We start from the raw sequence: 13,563 nt of genomic DNA, 5'->3' as shown, positions 1-13,563 counted from the left end.
ACTATTGCCAACAGAGCTGTGAAGCGCTTAATAAAAGGAACAAAGCAAATTATTTTATTAGCATCCATTGCTGTTTTGAACCAACTCAGCAAAATTCAGAGATGATGTTGAACTCAGAAAGGAAAAAAAAAAAGTATTAACTAAATATGGAACTGGAAAAGAGATCCAAGGCACTCCAAGATAGGTTAACAGCCTTTATCCTACTTGGCTATTCATTGTGACAAGTTTCAGAGGCTAAGACACTTTCCAGCTTACTATTACTTTTCCACAGATTAATAAAACTTCTATCCTGTGCTCAGCATTAAAACAATTTACTACTTAAATGAAAGTATGAAAAAAAACAAAACAAAACAAAAAAAAAAACAGATGCATTTTTGGTTTTGTCTTATAAAAAAAAAAAAATGTTGGACAGCTGGAATTTGCAGCTCCGTTTCCTTGGACCAGTTTAGGAGCCCTGGCTGTCAACACTTTATCACCTTTTGTCTTCAATCTATACTTTTATATTTATCAGGAATTACAATGTGGAAAAAAAAACTCTATTATAAATGAATAACTGCTTGATAATCTGTGTTATTTATGATCATATTTCTGCCTTTTTGCAGAACTGGCCAGCAATGACAGAACGGTCCAGTTCTTCACATGAACAATGAACAGGTTGCTCAGTGCAGTGATGGACTAATGCATCCTGTCACCGGGGTGCCAGGTACAAACAAAACAGTGAACCTACAGTTCCTATAGGATAATTACATTGATAGCAAATGAGATTTAAAAAAAGAACTTACAGCAATATAATAGTACACAGTACATTCACGCTGGGAAAAAGCAAAGCACTTCAACTTAAAAGCATATGTTTTCATGATGCCTTTAAGTTATAAGTTGAGTGAAAAAATACAGAACAGTTGGTTCAAAACTAATTCCCTGCTATAATGTAAGTCACTTAGAGTATGAAACATGAAAGTACGTTCAATCAGCAACTCCACTGATCAATGCATTCAGTGGTATGTAATCTTTCACATGTGAAAAGATTTTTAGTGTTTGCTCTTAATTTGCCACACAATAGGCTTGTTGAACACTGCTTGCCGTGTCTGAGAGGAGGGCAGCTTGAACTTTAATGTACAGAACATGAATGTGGTAGAATGGACTTTCCAATTTAAATCAAAATAGCACAATGGATGGAGTGTCATCCATTTTTATGCATATCATTACCGTTTCGAAGAACTGTGGCTATTGGCTATTATTTCAATTTTCAAATCATAAGTACACTGAAGATTCACCTCAGATGCAGAAATACCCATCCTGTAACTTCTTTCAAACTAGAAGAGGGTAGGATTTAGGATACATTGCATCCTGGGAAGCATACCAATGAGCTAACAGCTGTGTCTTAAAGGTGCACTGTGCTAAATTGCACAGGGGCTACTGAAGTGACTGGAGCTGAGACTCAACTTAGAAAAACATGGAATAAGCACGTAACTCTGTGGTTGAGGGTCTGGGCCGTAATCGAGCCCAGGTCGCTGTGGCTTAGCCTTAGTATTACATGATATTTGGTGTGCCCTAAAAAGAACTTCTCAATCCAAATTCTACCATTCTGTTGTGAAGGATACATGTGCAAAACACACATGCAACTGCATACTGTCTGCATGCCTTCCATACGTCTGCATCGCAAGAACTCGCCCCAGCAGCTGATTTATTTCCGCCACTAGATTATATGATTTGTGTCATTCGGCTGCAGCACTACTGTGCCTTGTGGGCAGAGCCATTCACCAATGGAGAGCCGGGTGCCGTCCTGGTTTTGCTCATGAGCAGTGTAAGTGAGCGTGTCTGAAAAACAACAGAGTACACTGATATCACGAAGCACATGGATGAAAATGACTTTCAAGATGTTCTTTTGGAGTCACATATTTATGGCTACTTATTTGAGTCTGAGCTCCGTGCAGAGCAGCTTCGTTCTGTGGGTGATTACCAAACGTTCACACTTTAGTGTCGGTCGCTCATCTCAAACAGGGCCAGGTGTTTGAACTGTTTGCCAAAGCAGGTAGAGAGGGAATCCTTTTGCTGCCATGAGTTACACCATGCAAAAATATAAACCATTTCCTTTTCATAATTTTGACTGCAGTTTTTTTAAAAAAAAATAATTTAGCAATGAGTACAACCTCTTTTTGATGGGTCAAAGTGAAATTACTGCATTAATTTGTCACTTGATCAGTGTTGTGGAACAGTCTAAGTCATGCCAAAGGGAAGTGTAGCCTACAGTGCATGCTGGGTGTTGTAGTACATCCAGTATGGGCAACTGCAGCCAGTTTATATACATTTTCTCCATCCATACTGCACCACTTTCAAAAGTCTTTGCACATGTACACTGTGGAAACTTATAGTTTTCACATAATGCAAACTATTCCAGCTGTGAAATTAGTCTTTAATCTGCTTTAATATGATCTGTTTAGTAAATGCTTGGTAAAATGGGCTTTCAGCTCCTACTATAATTATGACTATTATTTCTGATGCTGATAAATAACAATTTAAATTGAAACTGGCAAACATGAATTTACTGATACAAGATGACCTGACCAAATTGCATCATGAATTTTTACAAATGGACATCCGCCACCCCCACACACCATCACATCTCTCCAGGTACAGTATAATCTGTCTAATCTGCTTGTACCAACATCCTGTATCTCTCCGGTTTACCTGCACCGTTCCCTCACCTGTACAGCGAATTTTCCCACAATCCAAGTGTGAACAGCCGGAGCGAAGTGGCCTGCGTGCATCAGTAACGTTTAACCGGGTTGCTGCTGCAGCACATGGATGCGCGCATCCGCGGCTCTGATTGGACAAGCTCTCGTCATGAAGCGGCTCCAAACAGGCGCTCTCGGCTCCTACTTGTCATTACTGTTGCTCGGATTCACAAACCCATGAACACCGCTAGGCTCTGTGCGTCCCTCTCCTCTCGGACTAACCTCATTTGGAACTGATAGCAGATTTAGGCCAGCAGCGCTCACCATGGATGCTACAATTTACCAGATTATTTTTGGAGAGTTTGGAGACCCGAACTGTAGTTTGATAGATGCTTTCCAAGACACTTTTTTTGAAAACGCATCCTTCTCGTTGCTGAGCGGTGATGGTAAGATGGAACTGAGTCTTCTTTTTTTTTCTTGTGGATATTTTTTTTACAGCTTGGGCAAGGGAAACTAAGCGAGCTCCTGTGTTTTTCTCCCTCAAGGTTCATATTGCAATGCCACAACCGATGAGATTGGGACCTGCTGGCCACGGAGCAACGCCGGGCGGATTGTGGAGAGACCCTGCCCCGAGTACATCAATGGGGTGAAGTACAACACCACGAGTAAGATATTTAACTGTCATGTAGGAATTTCCCCACCGTGCATTCCTAGGATATTGACATTTTTTGCAGTGTCCCCCTTCTTTGTCATCACAGTCACATTTTTAATCGAATATGCTCAGTTCAGTCTGGTTTGATTGATAGTTGACATTGGTTGATGGTTTACATTCACCCTTAAGTCAAGCCAAGGAGAGGATTTTTAGTGATAGATGTCAGAGGCTGCGTCTTCAAAAGAAAAAGAAATAGAAAAAAACCCTCAGTTGTGCCTCAGTGGATTGAATGTTTTTTTTTTTTTTTTTGTAAACTCAGACTTTTTTTTTTTTTAATATTCTGTTGCACTCTGATGTAAAACAGCAGTGACTGTAAATCTCAGTGATGATTTCATCTGTCACTGGGATGGCTAGATTAGAGTGAGACTGCATGTCATAAGTCATGCACACATAATGAAAACAGAAAATTAAACTTCATAATAATAATGATAATAATAATAATAATAGTATATTTAAAGGAATAATAAACTCAGTGTAAAACCACATTTATGTGGTTTAAAGAGGAGGTACTGGTGATGTTTTTTTGCGTTTTCAAATTTTTTTTTCCCGCTGGTCAGTTTTTCTTATTCTGCTGGATAACTGGCTAAATGTGGCCAATGTGATGTCACATACAGATATTTCCAGGGGCTACAGTGGAGTGTAATAATAGAAAATCTTCCACTATCTACTACATCAGCAGTAAATGTCAGGGTTTGGTGTCACTCCCTTCAAATCGAAGTGCACGGGCTTCTCTCTCCACTCACCGTTTTCTCATGTTCGACAGTCACACCGAGACAAATCCATCACAGAGGAGGTGGATACCAATTTCTCAGCAGCCTCAACAGATCATAAGGCACTGTGGGCACAAAACTGTTTGGTTTGGGAGGAACAACTGTCTACAGTCAGTTCTCACTTTTTGTCAAGTGGAAGAAAACTCATTTTCTTGTTGTTGCAATGCTGTCAATCTGCACATAAACCCCCCAGCTCAACACAACAAGTTCAGCCCCCGCTCACTGGAAGTTATTGAAAGCCAGGCTGGAAAATTCATTCACAAATACACCGAGCTGACTTACAGTCCTTTGTGCCGTAATCCATGGCGAGCATTCATCTCGAAGCCCATCAATAGAACGATGTACTCACCTACAAACGGTGGGAGGAGGACATCATCAGTGTCCAAGAGCTACATACACACACACACACACACACACACACACTTCCCTGAACTTACATTTAAGTTTATCCTTCTACTTCTCAGCAGCACTCAGTAGTTTGAACGCGAGTTAATTTGAAACTTGAATTCAAGCTTGAAATTTGATGACTTTGCCGAGACCTTGAGTCCACTAGGCCCTTTTCACATTATAGCTAGATACGGTTGTCGCTCCTCATGCAGTGCTTCAATTAGTCAAGTTCACAGTCGGTGTGTTTCTGAATGACGGTGATGACTAGTAGTACCAAGTCCGGCTGGAAACAGGTAGTGACAACTGAAGTTACGATGCAGATGAGCCTGGCGGCGTGTGAATGGATTGGAATGAGACTTGAATGGCGGCTGCCTTGTGGCTGGCTATTGATAAAACTGCACAATGCTCCCTGAATGCTTCACCAGAGATTGGCAAGAAGGCAAAGCAGAATGCATCAGTTGCAAGCACAAAAGAGTGATCTTTTGTAGTGTAAAATTTGATGTAATTAGTAACGTAAAATGTTTTCTGTTGTGTTCTCTGCCAAGGAATACGCAGAAACACGTCCTCCGGCTTTCAACAGACACATGCTGTGTTTCATTAGCGGTTTAACTCGCCCTCATTGAACTCTCCTCAACACTTTTCCCCGGGGAAATCCCTGCCTTTATTATAAGTGTCGTTCCATTTGTCTGAGAAACTCAAGTGAGCTTGGTGAGATCAACTTTTGGAGAGCTGAAGCAGCGAGATGATGTTGTTGCGAAACAATCTGCACGTCTCACCCGATTAGATGATTTACTTATCAGCTACTTGTATCGTCAGCTCCTGAAAAAGTGTGTTTAATTCAGATTGTCATTCTTTATTTTCTTTCTTTTTCTTTTTCTTTTTTCTTTTCTTTCTTTCTTTTCTTTTTTTTTTTTTTTTTACACATTTTTAAATCCTTCTGATTGCACTCTGATGAGATATGGTGTTTAAAAGCCTGCTAAAATCAGACTGTAGTCACTGATGAAAGTTTTAGTGTGAAACTAAATCTCTGAGTGTCTGAGTGTGAAAAGGAAGTGGATTAAAGTTGTGCTCTGCATTTGGTCTTCAAACCTTTCTGGATTTGCTTTTCCTTTTAACAGTGTATGGTATCTTTGCCCTGCTGGGAAGCGAGGGTCTACACGTCACCGTGCTGGTCAGTCAACAGTAGGACTGCTTGATATTGAGAAAAATTGACTTTGTGATATCTTTTTTTCCAAGACAGATATTGTGATATGAAAAATACTTTACTTTAAAAGTCTTTGTTCCTTTAACAAAACACTCAGCACCCCCAACCCTCCCCACTTCCACCACACTTGGTTCAATCCTCTGCCACTTGTCCACTGATGGCACCAACATGGACAAGTGGACAAGTGGACCAAGAACAGGTGGAGATGTATTTGAGGGAAGAAAAAACATATTTTTCTTAATAAACTTTAAATAACGGACTTATGTTGTGTTGCTTACATGTAATCTATCATTTCTAACAATGTTCAAATATAAGATTAATCTGTGTGGTGGAAGATAAACATTCCTGGTGAGGCTGAGGATGGTAAAAGTCTCAAAGTCAAGCAACAAACAGATTTATCTCACAGATAGATCTTGGTACTGCATGTTGTGTGTGTGTGGTAAGCATTTCTTACGGCATTTCTTGCATTTCTTCATAAATTTTTAACCAACACTTGGACGGGGTGCCCCTGATAAGTTCAGCACACACACACCCAAAAGTCGCCTTGGGTTATCGTTATCTTCGACAGTAGCTGCATCTCGTGCTCGCTCACAGGCAGGTGACCTGCAGGCTCTGCATGCACAGTGATCCGTCCACCAGGAGCTCTGGTGAAGGGGTGAACTTGATCAGTTTATCAAACAACCAAAATGGGCATTCTGAGGTTGTGGTCAGAGATTAGTGGGGCTTTAGTTGTTTGATGAACGGATCAACAGCTCCCCTTCACCAGAGCACATAGTGAACTGATCGCTGTGCAAGCAGAGCCTGTGTGTCACCAGCATCTGTGTATGCAGGAACCCTTAAATCCAACTAAATTATTTAATATCAGATGGACTTCTCTGGTAGATTAGTCATGGAAAATGAGAACCTTGTGAGTTTTCCTTTTGTTTCACACAGCAAAAAAGTTGTAGCATGGGTTAATTTGCCTAACTTGACATCACGTGTCCTGCACTGTGACTGTTGCACATGTGCATGTCGCAGTGTCGATGCTAAAACAATACATAGTGCGGTCGTGGTAGTGGTGGTTGTAAGAGGTGAAATTTTGTGGCAACATTTATGTTGGCGAGAGGATGAAACGATGCAATTTGAATGACTTCATGGACTTCCCTCTAGTGCACCAGCAGGCCCAGCAGGACATCTACATGACAAATACTATGCTTGTTATAACACTACCTGTTACTGCAATGATCTGAAGAAATTGCTCTTCGCTCCTCCTTCAAGCCTCTTTGGTAAAGCATGCTTGGGCAGAGACATGGATTGGGTAGTGGGAGTAATGTTGATGGAGAACTGCAGTGCATTGTAGTAAATATATTACACACAATGCAGTACAGTTCTTCATTATTTCTGATAATAATATGTGTAAGTAAACACACTGATATCTATATAATTACAGTAATCCTATGGAAACTCAAGTCAGCTGTCATATTAGTTACTGCTCTAAACCTCACCTTACCTCACAGAACACAATACTAATACTATTAATACTAATACTAATAATAATGGTAGTAATAGCCCAATCATCAGACACAGAAATTTTCCAAACCAAAAATCAGTGTAGGCCAAATTTTAAAAAATGCCCTTGTATCATGCTCATGCGTAGCTACAACCCAGTGTGGCCTCCTTGAGACAGCAGGTATTTTTACCCGTAAAAAGCAACAAAACGTGGGCTGACTTCTGACCGCTCACTTTCCCTCTGATCTCCAAGTTGTATGTTGTTATGAATTACCAAGGGCCGAGGGGAAGTCAACAAGGCGAAATGAAACAACTAATGAAACACTGAAATCCCGTCCAAACCTGCCCGGCTCCCCCCGTGTTTGTTTACCGTGGCGATCACGTTTATATCAGTGTGACATTTGAAATGCAGGATGGAAGCTCAGCAAATACTGTGAGAGTGTATGCCCCGTGGCAGAGCAGAAAACACTCGAGACAGTCTTATTACTCATTCATACATGCACGCGTCCGCAGTCTTCTAAGTATTTTGTGTGATTCAGAACATGAGTGACTCAAGTTAATAGCCTCAGCTGTCAAGTCCCATGATGCTAATGTGAGCGGGGGCCTTCGTGGCACTGGTTCACATCACTGCTGTAATAAGTTAGGACGCAAACCGAATAATGGAAGTGGAATAAACGTGTGTAAGGAGGCGAGTTATTTTTCCTCTTGGCACGAGACGTGTTTATCAGGAGGAAAATTCAGGTCAGTCGGTATCAGTCAGTCAAATGGTGCTTCCTCACTTCATTGATCAATACTCACTTGCCCTGTGTGAGTTTCATAGCTTGCCAGTGGGCATGGATAATCTATGTGTGACAATTTTTTTTTTTCAAGCAAATATACCAGTTACAGCTAGCCAAGTGGTTTAGCCCAACACATGTGTAGTTTGGGCAAAACTAATGGATCATTATGGCTTGGGGCTACTATGATATCAATGGCTGTATTGTAGATATGGGTTCTTCTTGACAATACAGTACGTGGACATTATCCTGATTCAGTGCTGACAGAGGACTAATGGAGACGGTAATATTTACTCACCAAGATAAAACAGATTTAGCACAATGTCCATTTATTTTATCCTCGGCAAGGCGAATGTTATGATGTATAACAAGATATGGATTTCAGGCATATTTCCCACCTCTGCGCTGCGGCCGTCTCTACAGTAGGCTCAGGTGCAGCGTTATTAGCTGCTAAGACCTTCTGCCCCAGTCTGTCCAGTTTCCTATTACTTCATTGATCCACCCTTTGCCCTGCAATGGCTGATGCACGCTTTTACTTACACATGCCCCGTGTTTTTATCCGCTCGGCTTGAAGCGCAGCTGTTTGCCATGACAACACATACTGACACTTCCTCTGACGCACTTTCATATATCAACAAAGTGGCCAATCAATATATGATTTTTGACATTCTCAGAGGAAGATGTCATGGTCAGATAGCAGCAATTGAATATTTTTTGGCGGGCCCGCTCCACTAAAAGAATGGATGTTGTTGAAAATGTTGAATTGAAATTGTTAAAATGATGTGAGTGTGTCCTAGAAACCAGGCGGGAGCTTTGAGGTGGTCATTAAATGAAATGCACACAACAAAGGATTTGGGTTTGAGTCTTCTGCTCTTATTATCCGAATTAACAAATGAAAAGGAATAGGGTAAGGACAATTAAAGAAAAAAGGCAGGGAAAACTCGGAAAAGTCATTTGAATAATGAAATAGACTGTGGTGTATTGTTGGACTATAACAGGTGACAGATGTTTTGGTGTGTGCTGTGTATTTGGCCCAGGAGTAGGGTAATTATGCAAATCACTCTTCCTGACAGCAGATCACACTTTTCCTTGTCTTGCATGCTCAACGACATCCATTATTAACAGCACCAATAAGTTTGACCACGGATTTGGGTTGAAGATTAATGTTGATCTGTCACGTAAACATGCTTTATATGCGGCTTGAAACGATCGTAAGCAGCAGCAGGATGCCAACAAGACCTTTTATTTTGCACGTCTGGTGATGATCTTGTATCTGTCAGCGCTCCTGCCCATCCTGGAAATTTGATAGGTGGATTCCAGACGGGCAAAGTCAGGGAATCTGATATTCAACAGTCAGTTCTCTGGCAAAGTCAAGGAATATTGGGAAATTTTACAAATGGGCCACTTGACAGGAATACATCAGACTGTGTATTACAATTTGTTCCACACATTAATCGCATTAGGTTGTGTTTTTTTTTTTTTTTTTTTTTTTTTTCAATTTTTAATTTAGTTTTGCTGGGGTTGTTTTTCTCACCGCAGGCCTAGCTGCAGTGGAAACCGTTCTGCTAATCCCCTCAGAACTTTTCCAAGCTGAAAAAAAAAAAAAAAAACAACATCGCTAAAGCAGGAATGAATATAACTTTATGCAATGTAAGCACCGTGACTTAGTCGTTGAAATGTCACGGAAAGTCACGTTGGGGTTTTGCGCTGGGAAGCTTGAGCAGATTATCTGTCTGTGATCAGTTTTCATAGCCCTGTTTTGATGAACAGTTACACTTCACAAGACCTTCCAGGGGGCTGTGAGAATTTGCATCTTGAACTTATTTGGTGCACTTCTGATCATGTGAAAGAGCATTACAGTCTTTGTAGATTAATGCCTGCGGTGCATACGAGCGTGGGATTCCTGGGGAAGGTTGACAAGACGGCTGCATGACAAGTCCCAACATCTCATCTTATATTTCTGTGTGCAGTTTTCCAAAGTTCATGAACAGGTCTACTTGCACCACATCTCTGGCTTTTTTTAAAATCCTTTTTCTTGCAGCACCATCCGGTCTCACAGCAACATTCACTCCCAGAAGTCAATCCAGTGGGACAGACTGATAAGAGACTTGAGGAAGTGCTGGTGTGATGTCAATGCGGCACTCTTAGTTCATCCTACAGCACTAATTAGCTCATGAAAACAGAGTGTGGATAGTGCTAGATGCCCAGAGAAAAGCTCTTTAAAAAAAACTTTTAACGTCTTAAATGCAACACAGTCAATCAGTATTATAAATGCCACTGAGAAGATGGACACCCCTGCTTTCCTATTGGGCAAGAGAAATTGTCATCACTCCAGTTGACAATCCCTAGTTATTAAATCTAGCGATATTAGAAGGCCACCTGCCAAAGATATCACATATTTTCTCAACTGTGCCCCAAGTTTGTAACAGTTTTGATGTATTGAGTCCAAATCAGACTTGGCGTTGCTGTGTCGAGATAATGGAAAATTAAACTTCTTGTCGTCTCCTTGGTGATAATGTACTTTCTCGTAATTCACACCATGAGTCAGCTGCTGCAAGTGCAATTTATATTTAGGCAAGGCATAACTTTAATAACATCTAACTGCCCCCTGCTACACCACTGAGTGCTTTAACTGTGGACATTTGCTGTTCCAAATAAACTGGGATGTGGCGGCGTGAGGTTTATTCCAATAGCCAGAAGCAGGAGAGAGAGGAAACATGGAACTAATAAAATTAAAGCGTGATAATAGGCCCCTGTTTCAGTTCTGCTCCACCGACCGCGCTAGTTTGAAAACGACCATGCTTTGGGCAGAGAGAGCAGCGGCGGAGAGCGAGGGAGATCAAATCGCGTGGCTTTCTAAAGTACAACACTACAAACAGCACTGGGGATACTCAAGAGTACTCAGATTAACCAGTAACCCAACTGGTTTCTTTTTCAACTCAAGAAATCAAGTACTTAAAGGAACAAGCTGTTACTTTACATTATTGTTTAATCTGATTCTTTTTTTTTGCCGCAGAATGAAATAAAAATAAAATCCTTTCTGCACGTAGGCTGTGTAGGTTTACAGTGGATTATACCGGCTAACGGTAGAGAAGAAAACAGGCTGGTGTTCCCACTCCCACTATTTTGAATCAGTGTGTGAAAAGGACAACTCTGTCTGTCATCCCTGCTCTTACCCTGCAGAGTTAATTAGAGGCCGTAGACAGCCAGGCAATACATTGACTATAGTGTTAAGACACAAGTAGTAAGAGTAATCAACATGCACAAGGCATCGCAAAGGGTTTCTATTTTTAGTAAGGCTGAAGTGCTGTAACATGTTACCTTTCTCAACAGATAATGTTTAATCATGATGAGTTACTTTACATGGCAGTAACATTAATGTAATGTAACAAGTCGAGTCCCCCAGCAGTGACTATGAAACTTTGCGTGCCTGATTGATTTAATGCTTAAGCCAGCGGTTCAGTCTACACAGTTACACATGGAGGTCATACCAACACACACACACACACACACACACACACAGTGAACACACTAAAGAATGTTGCCGTGTTTCCCTTTGTTCCTTCAGTAGATAGCATACTCACCTTTACTATGGAGATTCTGGATTTAACTTGTAGTGTAATGTCTTGATCATCTTGTTCAGAAATAACTGCGCATACATGCAATTAAAACAGAATTAGATGATGAATGGACTCATTTTGACTTAAGTAATTTGACTTCTTGCTAAATGACCATTAAACAATTCTTCAAGGGTTGTGTGGTGAATTTGAAGAGCATCCAGTCTATGTTTTGTTAAAGGCACCCAATACAGTTTTCCTTGTAGGCACTCTTAACATTTTAAAAAATGTCTCACCAAAACACAATGTGTGTCTTCTTCAGGCCTAATTAACATTTAATGCATTCTCCACCTCAGAAGACATTTGCAAAGAAGTTTTGGAAGTTTTGCATTGTTTGCCGTCCAGCATGTTGTGGGTAAACATGAGAGCTGTGAGGTCAGTTTGATGGTTGGATATCAGTTTTGATTTCTAATCACACTCACTGCACCGTTTGCCAGACCTCAGTATTTCTCTAACATTGTCAAAACACCTACAGTCACAGACATCATTTGTACAGGATATTGGGCACTTACCTAAAGCAGCCGGGCAAAATGTGTCCGAAACACACAGCCGAAAAATCATAAGATAAGATAAGATAAGATAAGATAAGATAAGATAAGATATTCCTTTATTAGTCCCACGGTGGGGAAATTTCACGCATTACAGCAGTGGATAGCAAAATATGAAGCATAATTTACATTATAAACAGTATAAACAGATAATAAATAGCAAAAAGCAATATAAACATTATAAACAAGGAATATAGAAAGAAATAGAAATATGAACAGTTTAAACAACAGAAGAAGATAACCTAAACTCATGGAAAAATCAAAATCATGGAGGAACAAGCAAGTTCTCTCACTGACATTCCCTGATGGGTATATTATGGGCATGGCAGAGGTCTAATTTCCTATCATAGACATAGTCATAGAGCTGAATGAGTGCATATTGTTCATACAGTAGATTGAATTAGTTTCAGTAAGTGCCACCTAATGTCCAATTTGCCTCTCAAAAAGGCCTGCCCTCTCTAAGTGGCACCCGGCACCGCACCTATGGCCGCACAGTTCACAGGTCCAGCGGCACAAAACAGGCAGTCAGTGCCAAGCCTCTGAAAATCTACCGTATTAAATCATGTCTGATCTCTTGTTTGCCTCTACTGTGATATCAATCCGCTTTGAGGAAGCCAATGATGGTTAAAAGTATTATAGTTCATCAAAAAGCAACAGGCTGCTGTGGACGATTTATTTGCCTTTCAGCAGTTCAGTCTCCTCCCTTTAGCATTAATAAGAAGCCTGGTAGTGCCCGTTACGTGCTGTGAAGCCCCGCCGCGAGCTGGGAGGAGGCGCCCCCCCCCACGGGAAGGTGTCCTTCCAACCGGACAACACAGCCGTTCTCTGCCTGCTCTCTCCCGGGAGCTGTGAGAGAACACGCTTTCATGACAATTTTTAAATTTAGACTGGGAGTAAAGCTGTTTTTAAGCTGGCGTTGGTTCCTTTTTTTTTTTTTTTTTTTTTTTTTTTTTTTTTAGTGCTTAAGGGAAACAAATTTGACTTTGAGCCCTCATTGTTGTTGGGGAGTGTGGCAATCGGCCAAGCAGATAGATATTAAAACACTTTGACAGGAAATTGTCATATTTTATGGTTTTCTGCAGCTTCAAGTTCTTACTCACAGTCAAGCAGCAAGTGGTTTTCAGCCATAAAAAAACTCTACAGGGTCCCTTTTTAAACGGGAAATGTTAATCTCACCATCAGTTTTGAAATTATCGACTGTTACAAATTTCCCATTGCACGCACCCAAGTCGCTGCTGCACATCGCTGTTATGTCATTCAGTGCTCTCACATCTCAGACAAGGGAGTTGTGTTTACTAAAACGTGGCCATCAGAGTTTCGTTCTTGTAAATATCAGCCCAGCAACAATATTTATTTTTTTTCCTTTTTTTTTGCGTCATTCCAAGG

General features: G+C 40.8%; 1 protein-coding gene across 1 annotated transcript in view; it reads left to right on the top strand.

The window, feature by feature from the left end:
* Positions 1 to 2,994: 2,994 nt before the first annotated feature.
* The window catches only part of LOC115375188 (corticotropin-releasing factor receptor 2), a 40,421-nt gene continuing 29,852 nt past the window's right edge, over positions 2,995 to 13,563 (top strand). The window contains exons 1-2 of the mRNA XM_030074566.1: positions 2,995 to 3,121; positions 3,221 to 3,340. Of these exons, the coding sequence (XP_029930426.1) occupies positions 3,001 to 3,121; positions 3,221 to 3,340 (241 nt within the window). The 5' untranslated portion in view covers positions 2,995 to 3,000. The remainder of the gene's footprint in view (positions 3,122 to 3,220; positions 3,341 to 13,563) is intronic.

Source organism: Myripristis murdjan, chromosome 17 (assembly GCF_902150065.1).
Source record: "Myripristis murdjan chromosome 17, fMyrMur1.1, whole genome shotgun sequence".
Lineage (NCBI taxonomy): Eukaryota > Metazoa > Chordata > Actinopteri > Holocentriformes > Holocentridae > Myripristis > Myripristis murdjan.
The sequence above is the reverse complement of the archived record's forward strand: the minus strand, read 5'-3'. Positions and strand labels throughout refer to the sequence as shown.